The following is a 24393-nucleotide window of genomic DNA, read 5'->3' on the forward strand; positions in this document are numbered from 1 at the left end:
TTTTATACAAATGCAAATATAGTACTCTTCAGGAATAAGTTGGAGGAAGGGAGAAATAATCCTTTTATATGGAAAATAGGTTTTTGTCCTTAAGTAATTTAATTTCATCTGTCTGCCACTGTCTCATGTTAAATCATTTTGTTTCACTGGGAGAACAGTTAGGCTCTGCTCTGCACCAGAAGAGTCTTTTTGTCTGTACCAGGTGAGGTCAGCATGCCCTTATGGTGTTCAGAAACGACCAGCTCTGCCCCATCTGTAGGAAGTACCTGTACCATTTTGAAGCCCTGGATAGTAATCCAATTTTGACAAAAGAGAGTCAATCAAATCCAAAGCACCCATTTTTCTAAATACCAATTCTGAAAGCTGCTGATACCATGCTTTCACTGCTCTAGTTCCACTCTTCTCAGGTTAAGCAAGACACAGTGATTTCTTGCTAAGTAAAATAGTACACTAGAAAGAGATCTCTGTCCTAAGTTGCAAAGTTGTATGCTCTTACTAAATGTGCAGTCACAGGATGACTTCTCTTCAGTGTTCTTTTAGGTGAAACACCAGTAACTCTTCACTTCAGTAAATGAGATCCTAGTTTAGAAGTAACAGTCTGCCAGCCTGTCCTTGAAAATGACTTGGGCTTTTAAATATGCTTGCATTCCTTTTCAATGCTCTTTAATAACTTTATTTTTTTTGAAGTCAGTTAAAAAAATGTCAGTTCACAAAGTAAGTATTGTGGAAATGCCTCACTGTTAACAATATGCATTGCATAGTGGTGGGCTGTACAGCTGCTCTGATAAAAAGGACTCCAGATGACATTAATGGGATGGGCAACTTTATCCTGAGTGGTGGCGACGGTGTTGGCGACTGGAGAAAATAATAAAAGCATATGGTGTTTAATTATCTGAACACCCCGATGTGATGCTGTAGCCAATAAAAGAATTGTGACCTAGAGTTAATCAAATGGGAAGTAATTCACTGTTGCAGCTGCCATGGAAGTACTCCATCCAGCTCCGGTATTCAGTTTCAAAGGATCCTCCTGAAATTGAAAAAGGTTTGGAGAAGAAAGCTGAGAATGACTAAGCATGGGAACACATGATTTATAGGGACATACTATGTAATGACATTCTTTGAATACTTTGCCAGCAGAGATGACCTGCTGCTGCTTTGCACCCTAGCAACATGCTTCACTGCATCCTTGCGTGTGCTGCTACAACTTTCTTGAGAGGCCACGTTTAGAAATGAGGTAGTTAAAACTATCTTTGTCAAAAATTCTCTTCAAACAAGGCAAAGGGTTTGGGTGATTTTGGTAACCTGTCTAATTTAGGCAGTTTAGTGTTGACCAGTGGTACAGATTTATTGCAGCAAAAGGGAAAAAGGAGAAGGCTCGTGAGCTTTTCAAATCAACTTTTTTTTTTTTTGCCTAATAAAACCCCTTTGTAACCACAAACTTAAGGAGTGCTCAGTCTAGCTGATCAGAGCTGCCTGTTAGAGTTCTTCAGCAGTCTGTATATTTTGCTCTGTGGAGAACAAATGGAAGTGACTTTTTTTTGTTTGTTTGTTTGCTTTAAAACTATACATAGAAAAATAGAACAAAATCCAGGAGCTGGAAGGGAATGCCGAATGAATCTGTATAACTGTATTTAGTGTTGGAACTGGAAAAAGCAAGTCCCTTATAATCACAGATCCATTACCTGAAATCTTTCTTAAACTCAAATTTTATATGAACTTTTAGGCAACTAACAAAGTAATACCCCAGCCAAATGCAGTGTTGTGACATGGATATTGAAGTACACAGAAGTTTAATGTTTGCAGAAGCAGTCCGCCAGAAAAACGTACTGTTCTGATAAGTTGAATTCAATGTGTAGCTGTAGGAAGGAACAGTAGGGCTGCAGAGGTTGAAAGAGGGTTCTGCAAGTATGCAGCTGCTTTGTCGGCCTGGTCAGGCTTTCATGTTCAACTTGACAACCTTTCCAGCCTGCCCTTTGTAGAACTACAATTTCTCATATAATTGAAGGGATGCTTGCATGTGGCTACCTGGATATATAGTATTCTGTCTGTCCAGGGTTTCTTTCTTCATGCTGGGAAGATCATACGCTTATCCCATATATCCAAGTCTCTTGAGGAGTTCTGAAATCATTTGACCACACAAGCGATTTTCTCCACAGAAAAATAATGCCTTTCTGGATTACACCAATATGTTTCCAATCAGATCTGTAGAAAAATATCAGTAAAACAAACAATTCAAAAGCCCAAACCCCCCACCTTGAACAATTTTTTACCCTGTCTCATTGAAAGGGGGGGTGCGTGCATGCAGGGGAGAGGACAGTGAGAAGAAAATTCTAGCATGTTGAAGATTTTCCTTTGTTTAAAATGTCAGGAAATATAAAGGAGAGAGTCCCTGCAGCAATTTAAACGGGTAGCCAGTGTTCATTCTTTATATTTTAAATGCCTGTTTAATAGCATTACGAGACTGAAATTACCTTTTGGACAAAAATAATACAAGTGGAACAAATAGCTTATATGCAGAGCAATTGAGTTAATGTTGCCATAGGAACCTTTATATTTCTCTGACAGTATTTTAACAGTGTAGCCTTAATTGCATTTAATAGCATGTGCCTTTCTTGCCTTGTGAGCATGCACAGCTGAAATTCTGCAAGACCGAGCTAGGGCTGGAGTGCTTTGTCACATTCCTCCGTTTCAAGATGGCACAGTGTGAGGGCAGAATGATCACATTTGGCAAAAATGTTTGCGCTATTCAAAATATGGTATTTTTTTTTTAAGGTAATTGTATGACCTTTGCATGTCCAAAGGCTTTTAGTGGCTTTTATATAATCTGTTGTGATTTACTAACCTGAAGGTCAAGTACGCTTATTATATTGCTTTCACATTAATATTGAGCATACTAAAAATCTAATCAGAAGAAAGAAGCCAAAAATAACGTGATCTCTAACAAAATGAGAGTAAATGTTGCTTTTTGCACCCTTGTTATCTCAGTGTACCTCTTGATTTCAAGAAGATTAAGATTACCTTGATGCAAAAGTAACAAACAGGGGTAAATGCCAGTAAATGTGGTGGTTCCTTGATTAAGGCTGTGCTTGTTTGCTTTGAGTTAACCTCCCAAGAATGACAGTGCTTCCAGCCTAGAGGAGGTTGACTAACTTTGCTTGGGTATTACATCAACTCAGTTTTCCACCAGCAATAACTGAAGTACAAGCGTTGGATCTCTTCACCCGGAGACTGACTGATTGCCACCCCTGCAGGAGAGCTGCAGGCCTCAGCCCCAGGTGTTAAGGCTGGCTTGGGGAGCACGGACAGAGACTTAAGAGTAAAGTCAAACAAAACAGTAGTTTAGAGGCATGGATTGCAGTTTGCTTCCTGGCCCAGGAGCATCTCACAGGGTAATGGCGTAACTGTATTTGAGGAGGAGCTCTAGCACTTCAGTCTCTGTGAACCTTTAAAGTTCACAGTGGTCTGAAATCATGTCCTTGTTCCTACTGCCTAGGAAGTATTTTGTGTAATGAAAGAAATTGAATCTTAGTCTGTGGCAATTAAACAAATGAAGTAAATGGGTGAAGGCCCTTGAACTACAAAATCATAGAATAGCAGAATGGTTGAGTTTGGAAGGGACCTCTGCAACTCATCTGGTCCAACCCCTCTGATTGAGCGGGGTTCCCTAGAGCAGGCTGTGTCAGTCATCAGTCACCCTCACATTACAAAAAAAAATAAATTTCTTACGTTCAGAGTGAACCTCCTGTGTTTCAGTTGGTGCCTGTCACCTCTGGTCCTGTCACTGGGCACCACTGAAAAGAGCCTGGCTCCATCCTCTGTGTGCCCTCCCTTCAGGTATTTATATACATTGATGAGATCTGTCCTGAGCCTTCTCTTCTCCAGGCTGAACAGTCTCAGCTCTCTTGGCCTTTCTTCTTAGGGGCAATGCTCTGGTCCTTTTACCTCCATTGGCCCTTTGCTTGACTCTCTCCAGTGTGTCCATGTCTCTCTGACACTGGGGAGCCCAGAACTGGACACAGTACCCCGGGTGTGGCCTCACCAGTGCTGAGTAGAGGGGAATCCTGTGCATATTGCCAAATAGTTTAGTATATTGTGGGATGACCACAGTGATTTATGTTTTTTCCTTATTTTCATTTGCAGACTTAGAAGCATGTTGGGTTTTTTCCAGTGAAATAATGTACTTGTAGGGAAAGGTGTATTTGAGTTTGACCCTGGACTAGAACTTTGGAGTTGAGTGAGTAACATGGCCAACTGCCACTGACAAACGTGTGGCAGATGTGTGAACGGAACCGGTAATCTGTGCTTCAGCTGTCAATATATGTAAAAGAGAAGTGGCAATTCCCAAGCTCAAAGTTACTGCAGTGATAATTTTTTATACCAGTAAAGCTGAAATACTCAGTCATGAAACCGATGTATTTTCCTTTGTATACCTTGACTTTGCCTTGCCTGTTTCTGTTACAGTAAAGCAAAGTGATACCAGTCAGGGAACAGAGTAAGTGGTAACAACCTAGACATGAGCGAGGGAGACCTTAATAGAAATCTGCAAAATCATGAGTGATTTTCTCAAGAAAAGACAGGATAAGTCCTTCAAGAATTGCTAAAAGTAGAAACTGTATCTGTCTCAGGCTGTCTCTGAAGAGGGGAAAAAACCTGGCAGTTGAGGGAAGTATTGGCTAGTTCTTCCTTACCTGTTCATGGCTAGACAGACACCTCCTTGGTCAGGCCCAATACAGCCTCCTACCTTCTGTTATTAACATGTGTTGCAACTTAATCTATCCCAATGCAAAGAAATATAGTTTCCTAGAAAAGGGAGAGAAAGGGGTGAGGAATATGTGACAGTTATGAACAAAATGGATGTCAGTCCCTTTGGTAACCATACCTGCACAGATTCAGACGTCCTTTTTGCTGTGGATGATGATGATTTAATGCCATCTGTTTCTCAGACAGATTCTCTTCTAACAGCTAAAACACAATTTTATTGAGTGCTGCAAAAGTTAAGTCTTTTCTTTCATTTCCAAAATGTTGAACATGAACGTGATGCTATTCAGTGTGACAACCTCCAGCATTTTTAGGAATAGAGTAGTGAAAGTTTGTCCTAACCCCTTGCTTTTGGCTATGAAGCTTAGATGCTTGGGGAAAAAAGAAAAAAAAAAAAAAAAAAAAGTCAGTGGTTCATGGAGAGGTCAAAAGTAGAAGCAGATGAGTCTTACTGCAAGGGGAAATGTATTACTGTCCTGATTTTTCTGATTCCCCCATTTTTTGTTTGCCACTTTTGCAATAACAGGATGCATAAAGGATTTTATTATATCAGCCCAGAATAGTGTAACAGAGCATTAATGTAGTTTAATTTTCCATGGGGAAGGCAGGCTTTTATCAAACTGTGTGGAGGAGAGTAGTAATGGACTAGATTTTCATTATTAATGTAGTGCATGTACCTAGTGAATTGCGATGGCATGATGATGCTGTTCAGCAGAGAGATGTATCGTCTTTCTGAGCAAGAATTTTCATTTCCAGTATGGAGGGGTACTTCTAATATGCAAAGCCAGAAACAGCAAAATGCGTTTTCTTCATCTCTGCATCTCTTTTAGAGCCAGCTCGTCTCCATGGCAACATGTTAGACAGAAAGAGATGTGGAGACTAGGGAGGAAAGGAATGAGTTAGAAACAGCCAGGCGGTGGTGTGTGTCCCCCACGTCAGCGCATCAGCCTTTTGATAGGATGATTTTGTTAACACCCATCCAAGGCTCCTGTGCAGAGCTTCTTTATTAGAGCAGCTGCCAGGGCATCTGCTTCTCTCTTCTGCATCCTTTTTCTATTTTTTGTCATTTTATTTTTTTTTCCCCCTAGATACACCCTCCACACCCCCCTTTGATTTTATTTGCAGCTTCATTGAAGATGTGCAGCTCTTTTCCAGCTTTCTGTGAGCTTCCTTGTGATACGGTATTTTGCAAAGGCAGGAAGGCATGGCTGCATTTCACTTGACCTTAGCAGCGAAGTGAAATCTCGTCTATGTTGCTGAAGGATACTGACTATGCAGAAATTTATTGAAGCAGATTATTATGAACTGGACTGGTATTATGAAGAATGCACAGATGGTAAATATATCTTTCTAGTCTCCTGTTGCAGAATTTGGAGCCTGTGAGACTGAACCATCGTTACTCAATGGTTTTAAAAATGAAGTACCTTGAAAAAGGCAGCATTCTGGTGTAGTGGAGATGCCCGCATCTCTGTTCCACCTCAGCATCTCTTGTGAGCATGCTACAAGAGACTGCCGTATAGCTTTCCCTTTTTGAAAGGGAGTGGCAGACGAGCATATGCACTATATGAGCAATCTTTGGGCAGGGGAGAAATATTTGAAATGCTGACCGTATGTATAATAATTTAGCTGAATTACACTTACTGTAAGATTGTGTATTGGTTTGAGTTTTAAGTCTTTGTATTTTTTCTGCCTTACCAATATGCTGTAATATGTATATATTTAATGTGTTAATAGGCAGTACATATTTTCTCTCTGGTTATTTGTCTGTGAAAGATATTTAAAACTCTAGTTCCTTAGAAGCAAGCAGGTTAACTTTTTGAATTGAAAAAATTACAAGATCTGGCAAGCACTATCTTCTGGGCCTCTTGTGATTTTTCTAATGTTTGCTTGGGCGATTATTTCTTTATCAGAGCATTGGATGTTTTCATCAGACTTCTGATAGAAGGCACTTGAGGAAGGATAAGGAATGGCTAAAACTGTACTCTCAGCAGAGTGGAAAAATCAAGATTCCTCATTGATGGTACTCAGTGGTAACCTCTAAAACAAATGCAGCCTTTGGAAAAGCAGTATTTGTATATGGATTTTATTGTGGTTGTAGAGCTTGCCTTAAATGAGGCAAGTCCAAGATCACAGTGAAGCAAAGAACAGAAAGGAGTAAGGAGTGTAGGCCCAGGGGTTGTTGTATGTATGTAATACATCAAGATATTTCATACTGCTTCAATAACAGTATCAGAGGGGATGTGAAGGGTAAAGATGTGTGATAAAATTTTATTGGGTTTTTATGGTCTTTTGAGTGGCATATGCCTACGTTTGTTGCTCTGTACTGGATTTTCAAATGGAATGCAATTTCAGAAGCTTGTAAACTTAACCTTCTCTTATGTTTAATTGATTATTCCTGTCCAGGTGTTCAAAGAGGAAAGGTGCATATTTATTTGAAAGATCTGACCACTTTAAGTTGGACTGAATCCATTATGTAACCTTTATCCCCTAGGTTTAACCCTAGTAAATACTGTAGCATCTGATTAATCCACATGATGTAACAGGCTGAGTTGGCCTGGTTTTAGAAGCTTAAAAATAGAACAGTTGTGCTGTCATTAAAAGCTGTAGCTGATTTTTATAATTTATTTTTTTTTCCCCCAGGTTAAATACAGATAGCCTTCTTTTCATTGTTCTTTTTTATGGTCCTTTGTCTGTCAGGTCAAAGTGTCATTTATGCAGAAGCATGGCATGGCTGAATGTCTGAGCTAGGAGCTCATCTGCTCCTCAGTTTTGTCTTAAGGTGTGTACTGCACTGGAGAACCTATGGGAATTCCACAGTAATGGAATAAGCAACAGGTGTTGGGCAAGCATTTAAATACCTTGTGGGATCAGGGCCTCAGTAGCACGGTAGTCGTTGGTCTGATTCTGGGCTGACAAGTTTTCTTGGGAGCACTGAGCCCCCGCCCAGCGTTCTTCTTCCATGAGCTGAGGTCTACGGAGAGTCAGATAGTTTGTGCTAGCTGGAAGTATTTGGGGAGCTCTTCCCTAAGAGAAAGCAAGGTTTGATGCCTGATAATGAAAAAATCTCCCCAGTAGGTAAGACATAATGCTTTATTTATTTATTTATTTTTAAATTAAAATACTACTTTTTAAATGATGGAAGAATAGCGCTGTCAGTCCTGTCTGGGTCTCACAAGTGATTGGTAGTCTCATAAGGTTTAATGGAACTTTATGGGGTTTAGCTTTCTTTTGCTTCTCCCAGTTGAAGTGTGTGAGAAAGAGAAGGATTTGAGAGGTGCAGTGGAAGGCATAGTCTTTGGCCTTTGATACTGGCATATTAATTTGGATTTAAAATAGTATTAATACTTCCTCTTGATGGAGGAAGGTTATTCTGATTGTAGTGGGTGACAAAAGGCATCTTTAAAATGCAGTAGAAAACTGAGCTTTTTTAAAAACCTAGAGCAGATGACATATTATAAGAGATGCTTGTCTCTTGATGCTTGTTTGGTTTTTTTTTTTCCCCCCTACCATGTATTTGTCGATACCAGAGTCTTTTGCCTGAAATGCTTTTTATGTTCAGTAGAGAGTGATAGGCAGTTGCAGCTCATACAACCTGTTTTGAATATCTATTTTAAGACAAAATGAAACATAGTTAGCGAGCTTCTTTCTCTGCTGTACATGGACTCCCAGGAACTCAGATGTATGTGTGCATTCAATTGTGAATCCTACCCAGTTCACCCTTTTTGGCAAATAGAACATTGGAGGATCATTGGTGGTACATTGAAACTAATAGAAAACCTTGCAATCTATTATCCTACAGAATTATTTTTCTGATTAAACTGTTCGTGCATCCTTTGTCAAAGCTGCTGAGACTCAAGATTTCCATTTAAAAGGTGTGGCTTTAATTGTTTTACTTTTTTTAGTAATTATTTTAGCAGTGTATGGTTTCTTGTTCTTCAAGGGCAATCCAAAGAGCACTCCAAAATTACACCAGGATATAAGGTTTTAATGCTGTTATTTAATTTAATAGGTAAAGAAGTGACTCTCACTTTTACCTCAGATTTAATGAACTTCTGTATGGACCAAAATTGTAATGATGTCTTCGACTTGCATTTGATGATGGTAATTTTTTTAATGCCTTGCAAAAGCAAATGAAAAAACTATCAAAACTTACAATGTACAAATCTATACAAAAACTTTCTAGGGTTGGAATTAATCCCTTTACGTAAAGTCCTTTACAGAGTATTTTTGGTAGATGAAACTGGACAATAAAATGTCATGCTATTTATCTGAAGGTTGAATCACTGGTGTTAACTGACATTACAATCAATTGAAACTTCTATAAATAAGAACTATTACACTGTGCTTTTTAGGTACATTTTCAAGTATAATATTTTATAATATGAGTGACAGTTGTCACCTTATTTGGTATTAATGAAATATATTGTGTAGGTGGAATGGGGAGGGGGAAAGAGTGTGGACTTGAGTAGGAAAGTAGTTATTGTCATAGCAGACAGACATTGACAGAATCAATGATAAAAGACGAAAAGATGAAACCTTTGCAGACTCTTATTTTGAAAGATAATAGTATAAAAGTCTGAGTTCATCTGGGAGTTGGTTTTTTTTTTTTAAGAGAAAAAAAAAAAGGTTCTTAAAAAATGCATAGAACACAACTTTGGTGAAAAAAATAATGCAAAAAACCCTCCCACAAACTCCCAAACAGGTAAATAAACAGATAAGTACCATAGAATCGTTTGGGTTTGGGTTGGAAGGGACCTTTAAAGATCATCTAGTTCCAACGCCCCTGCCATGGGCAGGGACGCCTCCCACTAGGCCAGGTTGCTCAGGTAGATACCCAGAGAAATCTTTATGAATAGCTTCTTCCTCAGCCTCTTTCTTAGGCCATTATTTTTCATCCTCTCAATGAACAATGCTTTCTAGAGAAATACAGATTAACTTTGGATCAAATTGCTTTTCCTGTGGTTTCTTCCATTACTTGTTTACTAGTAGCTGAACAACTCCACAGTAATGCCTGAGAGTTCATTGCCTGCAACTCCAGATGACTTTGTGTGTGTGGAGTTGGCTCTTTCCTCCTTCCTTTGTTGGTCATGAGTTTCATCAATTTCTTGCGGAGAAAATAGTGTCTTTTCCATTTTTCCCTCACCAATCACACTGTGTGCCCTGTTTGTCATGTGCTGAAGCTTCTAACCCCCGTACCTTTGCCTGAGCAACTTCATCTCACTTTCTCGGTTGTTCCAGCACACCTTATCTTGCCTCTGCTCTTCTTTATAACTTTCAACCCCTACCTGGATCGCACTGAAACGTTTTCATCCTTTGCTCTGTTTGCAGTTTAGAGCTCCTCACCTCTGTTCTATTTTCTAGTCCACTGAAATGATTATTAGCAAACTTTCTTTTTAGCTGAACAGTATTTAGCAATGTTAAAGCCTGCTCTCCTTGACCTCTCAGCCACTTTAAGCATGATTACTTGTCATTGCCTTGCTTCCTTTGAAGATGTTTTTTTAAATCACTCCTTTAAGGTAGCATTAGAATAACATTTTATATACCCTGCTGCAGCTCTTTAAGAGTTCTTGGTTGTCTGTGTTTCTTCTCTGTGTACCTTAGTTACAGGCAACCTCTCAAGCACACATCTGCCAGCTCTGTGGATCGCGCAGTCAACCTTTTTACTTCAAATATGCTTTCCTTGACGCTTCCTCCCTTAGAGTAGGATCTTGGCTGATGGTTGGGCATTTATGATGAGTCATCACCTCCCTGCTACATTAGCCCCTTTTGTTTCCATCCCTGTAGGCAGAGTAACCCTAGTGTTACTCTGGATGTTGAGTGGATGAGAATCTTACGAATGCTTGCAATTCTCTGAAACAGCCCTTGCTCTGTAGGTATGCAGCTAGAATTCTTATTCAAGTTGTTCTTGTTTTGCTCATATGTCCTTTATCTCCGTATTTGCTAAGTGCGATTGAACCTTGCTTATATTCATGTAATCATTGATAAAATTTTCCTAGTTTTCTGCTTTTTTTTTTCCTTTTTCTTTATTTCTCCATCGACTTTCTAGTCTTTATCCAGTCAGATCTAAGCTACATCTACTTGTGTGTTGTCTTAACATGGCTTATTTTTCAGTGTGAGGTCGTCTTCCTCTTTATTCTGCTCAGCTGCTGAATTTCCAGATAAGTCTTTTCCCAATTCATCCCATTTCATTCCTTTTCTGCAAAAGTAGCATGCTGGCCTTTTGATTGAGCTGACAGAAAATAATTTGTGTGGGCTTTTGAAAGTGTGGGGAACACACAAAACCTGTAAACATTTGAACAAGCTAACTTGTTTGACTGTACGTCTTAATAGAGAGCACATTCAATTCAATGACCAATTTATCAACGTATTTTTAAATGTGGATGCTATTTTAGTTGCTGGTTTTAGGACTTGTTAGCTTACAGAGAATCTCTTTGTTCTAAATGCAGCATTGTTGTTATTAGTTAATAGTGGTCAAAATGAATGTGGTTAATTGTGCAAAAGTCTAGATGTTTTTATTGATAAAGGAAGGTTAAAATGATTTGAATGCATTGGAGTTCCTTGGAAATAGTGAGTCAGGATAAAAGGGTTTATTTGTTCTGTACCCAGCCTCACCCTTCTTCAGCCTAGCTCCTGGTTTGTGTTTCCTGCTTGGTTGCAAAGTTACTGAAGGCGTTTTGTACCTTAGTGCAAGCATCGCCTGGGGAATGTGCATCTGTGTGCTTTAAGCATTGTAACTCACTTAGCAAGCTTCCTGAGAGGAGTTAAATGTCTTTAGCCACTAATTCAGAGTGGTGATTGCAGCAAATATGCCAAATTTACTTTGCAGTGGCAACCCATAAAAATGAATGTTCATTCTGGTATGTTCTTTAAGTCCCTGAGTATGCCTTTACAGGAAATATTAAAAATGTCTTTAAATCTTTCCTGATTAGAATGTATATTTTCAGAACCATATACAATTTAGCTTTTTTTTTCATAGCTGCCTATTGTTTGGTATCTGTTGGAAACCTGGCTCTTAATATTTAGCAAGTAAATATTCCTGCACTAGTGAAAGGGCTTAATCCAGAATAACTCTAAAAAATGAGTTGATAGTGTGAGGGTGCGGTACACATTCCTTCTCCACCCATTATGAATTTGCATCAGCAAGTATCATACGCTGATATCAATATAGGCATTGCAACAATTATCTCATTCGCTCAGCTTTTGAATGTCAGAGTCCTGCGCGGCATGAGCTGACGTGAGTCACGGTTCAGAAGTCAGCTTGTGGGAATATTCATTCACTCTCCTTATATTGTCATGTGTATTGGCCAGCAACGTGTGTGTTTTCAGTGTGTCGCCCACTGCCATGCTCTCCTTTATAAGCTATAGTTGAACACTTGTCAGCAGTGTTAAAACCAACAGAGTTTAAAATCAACAGGGTTGCCAGGGCTTGACTTATTTGTCCTAAGCTAAATTTAAAAGGTGCTTCTTGCATTCTTTTAAAGATATCTGAGTCTTATTGGTTTGGTTGCTCTCTGAATTTCCATTCTCCTGCTGTTACCAAAATGTGTTAGATTGACACTGGGCAGCAAGTAGGTACTTAAGACTCTTACTCTCTGATATTTTTAAAGAGTTTTGATTCACTGTTACAGGGAAGAAATGAAGATAAAGAAAAGCTCTAAAGAATCAGAAACTAGAAGCAATCCTCATTATATTATTATTAAAATTCCATCTGTTAACCTCATTATATAGGGAGAAGGGGACAATCCTATTTTTCCCCAGCTGAGTTCTTGAGGCTATTGTTGCTGCTGAATATTGCAGTGGATTTTGGCAGTCAAAGGTCAAGTTGTTAAGTTTGAGTAGTAGGATCTTCCTTTATTCAGAAATGAGTGTTCCTTTCCTCAGCAAGCACTTATGTGTATTTCATATCCTTTGGCTATTGTTTATATAAACATTGTTACATTGTTTGTATATAAATATCAAGAGTTTAAAACCAAAACAGAATAATTCATTGTGATTGTATAAAATTAGTTACTTCCCATCTCATGCTACTTCATACTTTCACACCACTAGAGAAGTGCTAATAGAGAAATTGTTCTTGCGTGACCCAAACTGTTACGTTCTGCTGCCTTGTCATGTTTGTCTGTCTCCCTCCCCAGCAGTGATGTCCCCTCAGAGGGTGATGAACTGCCTTTGCCTTCCTGTGCCCCCACTTTGCCTGCAACTGCTTTGCCTTGTGACGCAGATAGGAATGCTTTCTGTAAGCAGCAAAGGGCACCTCTTTGCCATTGAAAGCAAGGGAGGCAACCTGGCAAACATTAAATATCTAGAGCTGCAAAAAGTTAAATAAGAAAGTGAACCTGTCCTATGTGTGCAGTCAAGTTTAGCAAACACAACCTGTTGTAAACCAAGAGGTCTGGGGACAAGAAGTTTTGTTTTTGAACGGAGAAGAGATATGTATGCCCTTGGAAATACACTAGGGTACCATATGTGGACTTGAGGTATTTCATTTCCCACAGCAGACAGAAGAGTAAAGATGACTGTAGAAAACGTGGTATTTGACAGCTGATGTGATATGTCATTTAAATGCTTCGTGCAAGTAATCTTTATTATGAAAGCAATAAAAAGAAGCCCCAAACATCCACTCCCTTCCCCCCAGCCCAGTTCTCCAGGTGGTGTTTTCAGTATGTGGTGGATGCTGTAGTCAGACCATACTCTACTATACCATACCTGCAGCTTTCACCATCTCTCTGCTGGGTGGGATTAGCGTGTGCATGTGTACGGGCTTTGGCTGTTCACTCCTCCTGTGAAATCTGTTACTTGCAGCATTAGGCAACATGAGAGGCGATTTAACTCCGTGAAGGTGCACACCCTTCGTCAGGTGTGACAGTCGGAGGCTGGGTCGGACTTCCGTGTTGCTGAGACACTCATGGGAAGCTACCACTTCACCTGGAGGAGCAGGGGCAGAGGAGAGAGCATCTTGTCGACACGAGGAGTGACAGGGAGGGGGCTTTTCAGCCCACTTCCTCTGTCTGAAATATGCTGGTGGAGCTGTTGAGCAAAAACTGGCTACCTTCAGAGCTGATATGAGGAACAACATAAATCTTCTAGTAATTATTAGACAGATGGTCTCCTCCCTCCTCCACCCCATCTGTACAACACAAAGCTGTTGTGCTAAGGACAAATTCTCAGTCACTCAGGAGCTCCCTGGCTGAGCATGTGAGTGAGGAAAGATGGTATCCTGCTTTGTGGAGACCTTGCCTTGCTCTCCCCAAAAATACAGCCTCCGAGGGAATGACTTCCCATCTCCTGTGAGACTAGGGCATCGTAGTGTGTCTATCTGGGATAACTTCAGCAATGTCACTAAACGACGAGGAAAGCTTTGAATATGACTGTGAAAAGGAAAATAAGAGAGAACGCAGATTTAACAGGCAGAGCCTTGATATCTTGGAAGAAGGTACTATTCACCTTGTTGTTTTAAACTTCTATGGTAGTAGCACATGGTAACATGTAAGTGATCTGAGTGATGTGTGTGGATTTAAATTACTAAATTTGACCTTTTCTTTCTGTGTATCCAGTATATTCAGATGAAATATGAAGAAAATACTCTTATATGAATAGGATGAGTCTTAATTTATGGACACTTCTTTAAAGAAGAAATACATGATCAACAGATGTAGGCTACGCAGTACCTTTTTTATGATGAAACTGTTTTGGGGAAATTATCTTTCTTTGGAAACGTAATATATTTTTTTATATGTAGAGCTCATGTGTATTATGAGACTGTGTCTGATAGGTTATTATTCCCTACAGGTACTTCTAAAATGAGCAAAAGAACAGGGCAAGAATTTTGTGCTTATCCATGAACTTGAAAGCACTTAGACAGAAATAACACAAGTTGTGGGTTTTGTGACTTAACCTTTCCACAAAACAAATGACCCAAAATCTTGTCATACTTTGTGGAAATAACAGACATCTATGGTATTGCAGGCGACTGGGTGGGAATATGAATCTATGTACATTGAAAATTCTCCTATGCACCTGCTGCATAGAGACTGTACTCGTTCAAGGGCTGCTTCCAACAAATCTGGCAATTTTTTCAGGGCTTCAGGTGCTAACAGCTAAATGCACCATTTATTTATCTTATTTCGTGTGCTGTAAATTTCACTCCAAAATAGTGGAAGAGAACTGTGGTAGAGAACTGGTACTTCCAAATACACAATCATAAAGGTGGTGTGAGGATGCTTTGAAAGATCATTAGCACAGAGAATGTGACCTGCTGTGAATTTACACCTTTATTCACCTCCTGTCTCCAAAGCCTCAGTGGATGTAACGTGCTCTTTGAATCCCATGACAGCGGTCTTTCACGTAAAGACTTCCTCAGAATCAAATATTCCAACTGGATTTCATTCGTACTCAGTCAATAAACTATGCATCTCTCCTGTTGTGGGTCCCCGACGGAAGCTGAGATAATTTGTGTGTGTGTGCAAAATAGAAAGGTGCTGGAGACAATACTGGTGAAAGGAAACTTTAAAACTGGTGATTGGAGTGGGGAGGAAACTTAGTGAGAGAGGCCAGCCGCCGTTGTTTTATGCTTGATTCTTTTTTTAATGATTAGGTGTTTGCTGAAACCTACATAATGCAGTTATTCTTCCTGCTGACTTTACATTTCATGCAGATCTGAGTACAGTCTGAAGCTGTTCTCGTTGATTTTGAGAGGGGGGGAAAAAATGTTGGGTTCCATCTGGGATAAAATTAGCCCTGTCTTTCTACGGTACCTTCCCCTCAACAGCTCAGTATGTATTTGAAATGCCTTTTAAAGATGCTCTCTCTTCTCAACCTATACCTTCAGGTCACCTACACACTGGTAGTAGTAGTGATACAGTTGCACAAAAATGATACATGGTATTTCCGTGTATCTGCATGTGGGCGCACTTATGAATGGTAGTATTCCTCTTGGGGATGAGTCAATGCATTCTATAAGTAAAGCAGATGGAAACACCAGCATGTAGCCTTTTCAAGCTGAACAAAAGAAACAGTTTAGCCATATCTGGCTATAAATTTGGTGTCAGAAATGTAAAGTCTTGAGTATATGCTTCACTTTAACCATTTATAGTGGTTGAAAAGAAGGTGGTAAAAATTGTGTAATTAAGACTCCTTAACTGTTCGGCCTATTCCATGAGCAGAATGTGTCCTTACTACTTGTCTGTTATTTACACGGTTGTTTTGGTTTTTGTTGTAGTGAGGTTTTTCCCTGTCCTGACACTTAGATCCCGTGACTGCCCTCAGTCCTGTTTCTAGAGCCTCTGTCACAGAACAAACAGTACACTTGGCGGCGTTACAGAGTCGGTTCTCTTGACTATGGGAGGCACCTTCGTAAAGGTCTAGGCAGAACAGTCAGAGAGTCAGTGCTTTGCTTTGGAGTTGTAAATTTTCCTGATAGCAACATATTTACTCATCGTTTGATGAGCTGGTCTTTGAGATGACTGCAGTGAAACTTTGTGCAGGGATATCTGTTGATAGTGACTATTCAGTTTTTGTTGATAATAAAACCTGAGCTATAAAGGGACAGCTTGTCAGTTTTCTTTGGTTAGTGATTTGTTGGGTCAGCTAATTCTAAAACTGGTCTGTGTTTTCATTCTTGCTGATGTGGGTAGGACAGGAAAAGACTTTTACCTGGTTAGGACCTGTGGTGGCAGCCATTCATTACTATTTCAGTTTACTAATGTAACAGATGAAATATCCTCCTTTTCTAAAGTATTGGGTAAATGCAGGCTAAAAATCTAGCCCAAGTTTAATTTAAAAAAGAAAAAAAAGGCTCGTGATCACTGTTAAAATCTCAAGTTCAGGCACTCCAAGGGTCTGATTTACAGAAAATGAAAAATACCTGGTTTATCCTACAAAGACATTGACTAGACTGGAGGCTGTACAAGGGCTCTGGAATCTTCAAACACTAAAGCAAAGAAAAATGGAGACTAGTAATTCTTGAAAGCTTTGGCACAGCTAATCCCTCCTGGGGTTGGAATAGGAAAAGATACCGTATTTAAGAGAGGGAGACATCTGACAATGTGTGGCTTTTAATACAGGCTTGTAACTTCATTTTTGGATTTTTGAAAGATTTACAGTCTAGATGCCTGATTTAAGCCCTACGCTCATTTATTAGTTGCAAGGACTGCAGTCCAGACATTTCTTGAGAAGAAATGGATGGAGGGGAATGTCAAGGCAGTAATTCAATGACTGGGAATCGAAAATCCTGCAACAAAAGTTTTAACAGAAGAGCTATGCTGAACTCTATCAGTAAATGGTGTGTGCACTATGATGATGTAAAGTTGTGGGGTCCAAACATGGAGATGACAATAAAGTCAAGCCTTTGGTTCTTTCCAGGTGTTTTTCCTTATCTCCTTAGTTTTGCTTTGTGGTTGTGTTTTAGAAGTTACCACATTTGATCTGTGTTTGTGCTAACAGAAGGAATAAGCGTGTGATGCTCTTTTTTAAATTTCCTTTAACCTGGTTCTTCATTCACCACAAGAAAATTTGTCGCAGTCTATGCCCTGTTTGTCCATTTGTTTCTCTATGCCCTGCTTAGAGAAAGTACTTTGAAATGGCTACCAGCCTGAGTGTTTGGGCATTAAGCTTTAGAAAAGAAATAACGGTTGAGTGTTTTCCCAAACCTGAGATTAAGTAATAACATAGGTTTTTATGTGTGGCTTTAATTTGGGATATACTAAGCTATTTGAGTACTGTATGAGAGAAATGGCAGTAAACAAACACTCTCCAAACCATAGCTTAAAAGGCAAGATAAAATCTCTTCTTCTAGAAGAATCAGTAACTGCACCTTAATATTAAAAGACTAATTTGCAAACTACGCCCTTGAAATCACAGTAAACTAGGCTGTAACAGTTTAAAAAAAAAAAAAAAGAAAAAAAAAAGAATCTATTGGCATTGTCTATTGAACTTACAGTAGTTAACTTTAATGGCAGTAATATGTGCTTGCTGAGTGAGTGTTTATCACTCGCTACATTGTGTTCTTCCAGACTCCTCCATGGAGCTCGCCCACGGTGTGACTTGACAGCTGTGGAGCAGTTGGCGCACTGTGACCGCTCTTTATCCCTCTCGCCGGAGTCGCAGCCACCCGCTGAACTCCCTGTTTGCCTTCTGGAGTGTTCCACCCGCTCCTGTGCTGGGGGAGCCAGGGGTAGGCTGGAGGAACTGCTGGCGTGTTGCGTTAAAATTTGGGCTTATAGCAAGTCGTGCCTCAAAGCACATTTTAAGAGACTGCTGTCACAGGAGCTTGAAAAAAATTTTTAAGCTCTTTAAGTGAACCTGTTCTCTCGGGGCCGTTTTAAATGTGACACCCTGAAGCCTCTGCCCCAGTTTAGCCAGGTCTTCCAAAACCCTCTCTTTAGTGGAGGAGAAGCTACCATGTTTACCTTTAAACATGTAAAATCGTTCTAGTCTGGGTCAGTAACAGAGCTGATGGCACATTTTAGGTATAATTTTCCTGAGTTTATTTGAATAGGTTGTATGGCACAGTTTCAGAATTCCTCATGTGCTTGTCTCAAGCCGATGTAGTGCTTGCAGTAACCAGTGCCAGAGGATAACTATCGGTGGCTAAAAATCACAGCTTCGGTTCTAGAGCAAGTGCTTTATTCTTGGAGTGCAAAAATAGCCTTTCAGAAATGAAACCAACGTGAGTTGAGAAGTCCGACTCTGCCAGGGGCTCTGACTGCTTGTGTTTGCCAAGGGGCATCCAGCAGTAAGAAGGGTGGCTGGTCCCTCGGTGTTTAGCATTTAGGATGCAATGAACTTGCCGCTGTATCATACGTCAGTGTTTAGGGAGAGCCCTGAGCAGAAGCCTCTGAGAAGGGAGGGAGACAGAAGCCATTTGCAAGGCAGGGCTTCTCGTGACCAATCAAGAATATAGTGGGCCTTGCCATGGTTAAAGGCTTTGAGTAGGGAACTGTTATGAAAAAAAAAAAAGCAGTAAGTTTGTCCCTTGCTGCCACCTGGACAACAAGGAGCATCAGTATTAAAATTGCCAGAGATCTGTTCTCCCTGAACAGTATTCCCTTATCCTGATGTAGTTTCCGAGGAAATAAACTATGGTAATAGGGAAATCCCTATGCACTAGGGCCTTCCCTGTTAGACTCGATAATTATAATTATACATGTCATTATTATCTGCGCCAAAAGTGAAACTTTACCATAACATCTTATCTCCCTTTTGTTTCACAGTAGTTGTAAATAGATGAGAAGAGGAGCAGTGGGGAGCTGGGATTTCCTCTACAGCCATGGCTGCTCTCTTTTAGTTCTTTAATTTGTCCGTGATTGATAGGTCTCAAAAATGAAGAGGGGGTATGTCTCAAGGAGGGATGCAGGGAGCAGGGGCTGAGGATATCTGTGACTGCTAGCTCTTGTGATTATTTTTTTTTTTTCTTCTTTTTTTCTTCCATCTGAATCCCCTGTTTGGTGGGTGGTGTCTCATTGCAGCAGCTTCCAGTAGTGGTATTCTTGCTCTGCTTCCCTTCCATGGCTGTTTCCTGTTCCCAGAAACACACTTTTCCTCTAAGCAGCGTGCTAGATGGCTGTGTGACTTTCAGGGAGCAATCCAGAAAGGTAGGTACGTTCCTCCCTTCTCCCTGAGCATCTTCAGCTTGTGGAGTTCAGAGCTTGAAAGAAGCTTCCAGTAAGATGCTGCATTAAATAGATGATGAGAAATAAATGCAGAGTACAACCTTTCAGCTGTACTCACTTAGGGAAACACAGGAATGCGGGTACCTAAAAATTTGCAAGCTTTAAGAGGGTATGGAGGTGGTGCTAGGTACTTTAAGGCAGAGGAAATACTTGATCTGTGTAGCATTTGTTCATTTGTGTGTTTGGCTTTTAAAAAGCCCAAATACTTTGAATCTCAGATACGTCCCTGGTAGCATGTATTTAATGCTGTCATGGAAATAATGTGATAGAAGCTTTCTCTGTTCTTCGTTTCCTGTCTTGGATTTTTGACATTTGTTTCAAAGCAGTTACCAAATCACATTTTCTAGCTCTGTGTTTCTGGAATTCTATGGTCCCTCCACTTGCTTGTAGACAATTTTTTGTTTAATTTATTCTTTTTTTCTTTATTGTCTAACAGCCTTGTCCGTAAACTGAGAGGTGCAAAGTGTATTTGATTTGAATATTTGCATGCATCCATCCATTTAGACACTGCGCTTCCTTTCACCCTCAAGCAAAAATACTACTGGTTTGCAAGTGAGCAAAAAGGTCAGTAAAGGGGCACTGTAGGTTTTGTGTTACAGAGTGTTGACCTTCATTTACTCTTGCTTTATCTTTATGATAGCATTACGAAGCTCTCATATTCATCAGAACCTCCAGCAGTCTAGAAACCTGCTATGCAGAATCCATTAGAGCTGTGGAGTTTGTGGTGTTTGGTTTGGTTTTTTTTTTTTTGTCATGTGTCACCTCCCCCTGCCCTAATCAGAGCTCAAAATTATCATTCAAAATAGTGTGTCTTTTTCACTTGGTAGTCTTTTTGGACACCAAGGAAATCAAAATTGCCACCCTAGCAGTTGACCAAATCTTGTAATCTGTGGAGGCTGACTAACTGCATACTGAGACGCTGAGTTTTTGAAATGTTTCTTCTGAATTGCTTTCCCTCACCTCACTTTTCACCTTCTCTTCCCCACCAGCTTTGGCTTCTGAGGGATGGAGAGCACCACCTCTTTGCAAGTTTGCCCTTCTTCTAAAAGGGAAGCTTTCCATTCAGTTAGTAGCTCTGTGCTTCTGCTGTGTTGCAGGTTGAGTGCCGATAGGAGGTGGTTGACCGGAGGAGGCATTTTGTTATATGCAGTCTATTGTTTGTTTCCACTTGGACGTTGAAGGGGGTGCATGAGATAATAATTTCTGTTTTGAAACCCTTCCATGTTGGCAGAGTTCTGTATTAAGGCACCTGTTTTAACAGTGACCAACAGAAGTCTGATGGAAATTTTGAGATATAAAAGCTATTGGTGATGAGGTCGCTAATTCTTTGCTAGTAATAAGTTTGTTGTGATAAGTCTATAGTGTTACCCTTCTACGTTAAAGATAAAATGGCAAGTTCTGAAGGAATAGCAAATTGGGCAGCCACATGAATCAACCTTTATCACTCTTTCTCCCAGCTGAGTGACTTTATTCTGTCTGTGGGAGCACCGTCTTTTTATCAGCTTGGATGTTAGGAAGGTTATACATTCACCTGAATTAGGATGGTGTGAGGTTGCCATAGTCATAATCAGTGGTGATTACTAGTGCTAGGTACAGAGTTAAAACGAGCTTGCTAATGACAATCTCAAACATTATTTTATAGTAGCAAGGGAATGTTGTAGCCAAGGGAACTATTTAGTGTACAGTTGTTTTGGAAAATAAACTGCTGGCATCAGGGTTTCTGATAGATGTTTTACTGCATGAGTTATGAACTTACTATGTTTAAAAAAAATTCGGTTTACAGTGATGTTAATTTTTTTTTTTTTAATTGTGAATAGTCTTCTGGACATGACACCATCTGTGGAATCTGATTTTCTGTGGAATCCTGATTAGTCTGCTTTTGACTAATATAGCTTGTATCTTACAGATGCGGTGGTATAGTTATTCTTTATATTTGCTATGTAATTTTTGTGAAATTACTACTTTGAAGCTTAAACTTTTTACTGTTACCACTTTCAGACTCAATTATTTGGATAAGGGTAATTATCTTTTTAATACTTTTGAATGGCATTTTTTGAGTCCACTGGAACTACCGATGTCACTCAATATGCTCAAAAATAGCAAATAAAAAACAGGCAAATAAACAGAAACAAATTGTATTTCTTGCTGTAGTTCAAGCATGAAGTTCTAATGTTTAGCTGTGGAACCCTCCAATATTCCAACAGATGCTGAAGTACTGTTCTACTTGGTGTATTATTAATGTGCCTTAGTACTGATCACCTGTATATTTATTTATATGTAGATTGTATATTTATAGATTGGGTACTGTCGTTTCCTTAGGGTGACAAGCAGTCTCCTGGCAATGTTACTGCACTCAATACACTTTTCTTTGGTGTTTTTATTTTGTTTTGTTTTGTTTTAAATTTAAATTTTATTAGGCCTTATCTGTCTCTCCCCCCCCGCCCCCGCCTTAATGCGCGCTAGAGCAACGTTAGCCAATTTGTCAGACTGAGCTTTAACTGACATTGTCAAGGGTAAATCCCCTGAAGAACAATTTGTGCTACAGCAGCCTGATAACCAATAGTCCATATCATCAACTCAACTTCATTAACAATCCCTCTTTTCCAGAATTGCAGAGTTTGAGGATTAGGTGTAGCTGAATACAAAAAGAATATAAGGACAGAGGAGAAAGTGCTGTTTCCTCAGGTTGTTGGTGGATTTTTAGAAAACTCGCAGACTTCTAGATAAATCAGTGTAACTTTTTAAAGGATCATCTGTAGTGGTAGACTAAACTTCCACATACTTTCTTCAATCTAACAAGACTCCTGGTTCCGCCTTAGTGATTAATCATCTCATACTGTCTAAGTAAATATTTTTTATGAGTGATACTGTGGTCACCATGGTGTGGTCTGGGTATTATGAGAATCATTTATTATTTTGCATGCATGTTGTATTTACTTTGCTGTCTCATACCATAGAACCCAGTTCTTAACAACTTAATATGACACAGTACGTTTCTGTTGAATGGTGTTACTAACAGTATTGGAGTTGCCTGTTCACGGAGTAATTCTGCTACACGTAATACAATGACTAGGTGACATGATAGAATCCTAATTATGGATCTAAGAACATCTGTTTTCACTCTTCCTTGATTATTTTTTTCATAAGCTCAAGACATACCTCTTCAGAGGAGAAAATTTGAACATTTTAACGGTTTGCTCTGCCATTGACAAAAACAAATACTCATTGCAGAAGAGAAACACTTGTATTCTCAGTTTAACTTGAAGCTTTGATATTTATTTTTTTGACTTTTTATATACTTACCCAAGAGTATACATAAGTAGTTTTAAGATGAAAACATATGCAAACCTTAACTCTTTAAAGGATGTTTTTTCCCTAATAGTATTGCCAATATGATTAATGTTTTGTTTTATTTTATTTCCTCGCAGTTTTATGTGCTGAAAGAGTGGGCCAGATGACTAAAACATACAATGATATAGATGCTGTTACACGTCTTCTTGAAGAGGCAAGTATTACATCTCTTTAAGGACCCATACACAGTATGAGAAAGTAGTACAGAAATTATAGCGTACCACTTCTAAAGACCGTTGGTAGACTGTCCTCAAATGAGGAGGAATAAGTACTCTGAGTGTTTGTACACTTTATTACATTGGTAAGGTAAATATTCTTTCTAGGGAGAGGTAATTTGTTTACCTCAGTCATATAGATTCATTACTTGTCCTTAGTTTTCATTTGAGGCCATTTAACTTCATTTAACTTGCTCTTGGCCAAATATTTGCCATAACGAATGCAGGGGGTGGGAATCATCCTAAAATTACACATATTTTTACAGTACATGTAAAGCTCATAATATCTTACTGATTAATTTATTATCTTTTAAAATTTTTTAAAAAAGTAGTTCACAAATAGTCTTGTATTCGTGATTACTATCTTAAATAACATCTTTTGAGAGAAGTGCATAGACGTAAAATTGGAAAATATCTAATACTCGGTTTGTCTCCAAGCCTTTTCTTCTTTGCTTTTTCTTTGGTTGGTTCGTTTGGGATATTTTATTTTAATACCATTAATACATAAATTGTCATTACTGTAATCTTTGGCACTCAAGATATGGTAAAAAAGCAATTGTCTTATGTTCAGTAAATATGATACATTTGTTGAATGAGATTAGCTGCTTTTCTGTAGTAAGCTTGAGCAATGATTTTTCCAAATAATGTTTATGAAGAGTTTTTCAGGTGACAACTGTTACAATTGAATTAGTTCATGGCTGAGTGTAATTTAGTCCTTCATATTTATTTGCTTGCTTATTGCAATAGCAATGTCAAAAATGGGGTCTGTCTAACCAAGATACATGGGGTGGTCTGTTCTTCCGCTTAATTTCGCAAGGAAACAAGCATGGGAATGCTCACATCTCCCACCTACGCTAGATGCATCTGACTTCAGTACAAAGTCCTGCATTTTGTGCTTTAAGCTGAACTCTTAAACAACTTTCTATGAAATACGAGTTAAAACCGATGCTTTACCTAAAAGGCTTGTCCTGGAATAATCCATTAACTTGTACAGTCTGTTACCTGTTTGTGTCCTGTTCCCTTTGTCTTGTTTGCCTGAGATTTACTTGCATTTGTTTCCATGGCTCCTTCTAGTAACGATGCAGCATTCTGCCAAACTGTTTCCTCCCCTGAGTCCATGTAGCCAAATGTCTATAGATCCAGAAATCACACTCATGGGTGCAATGCTAGAAGGATTTGCTGAGCCAATGTTTGAAAGCTTCTGTGTACCTCCCTGCCTGGATGATAGCAAAGGAAAAAGGGGAAATGTGTAATAGATGAACCTTTAATAAAACACTTTCACTGAGCTTTTTTGTTTTATTTATCTCTCTTTACCTAGGCAGACATGCACTTACAGCTCCTTTCTCTGTTCTCCAAATGATGGTTATCACAAGAGATTAACTTCTGCAAACAGATATAAG

At 39.3% G+C, this 24393-nt stretch overlaps 1 protein-coding gene across 4 annotated transcripts in view; it reads left to right on the plus strand.

Moving 5' to 3' along the window:
• TRAK1 (trafficking kinesin protein 1) overlaps nt 1-24393 on the plus strand; it is a 109450-nt gene that overhangs the window by 45637 nt on the left and 39420 nt on the right. For 3 of the 4 annotated variants that reach the window (XM_074575259.1, XM_074575262.1, XM_074575260.1), the window contains exon 4: nt 22856-22932. In XM_074575259.1, the coding sequence (XP_074431360.1) occupies nt 22856-22932 (77 nt within the window). Of the gene's footprint in view, nt 1-5748; nt 6095-22855; nt 22933-24393 lie in introns of those variants that run through there. The other variant, XM_074575261.1, reaches the window with a different exon arrangement.

The sequence above is a fragment of the Larus michahellis genome, chromosome 2 (assembly GCF_964199755.1).
Source record: "Larus michahellis chromosome 2, bLarMic1.1, whole genome shotgun sequence".
Classification (NCBI taxonomy): Eukaryota; Metazoa; Chordata; class Aves; order Charadriiformes; family Laridae; genus Larus; species Larus michahellis.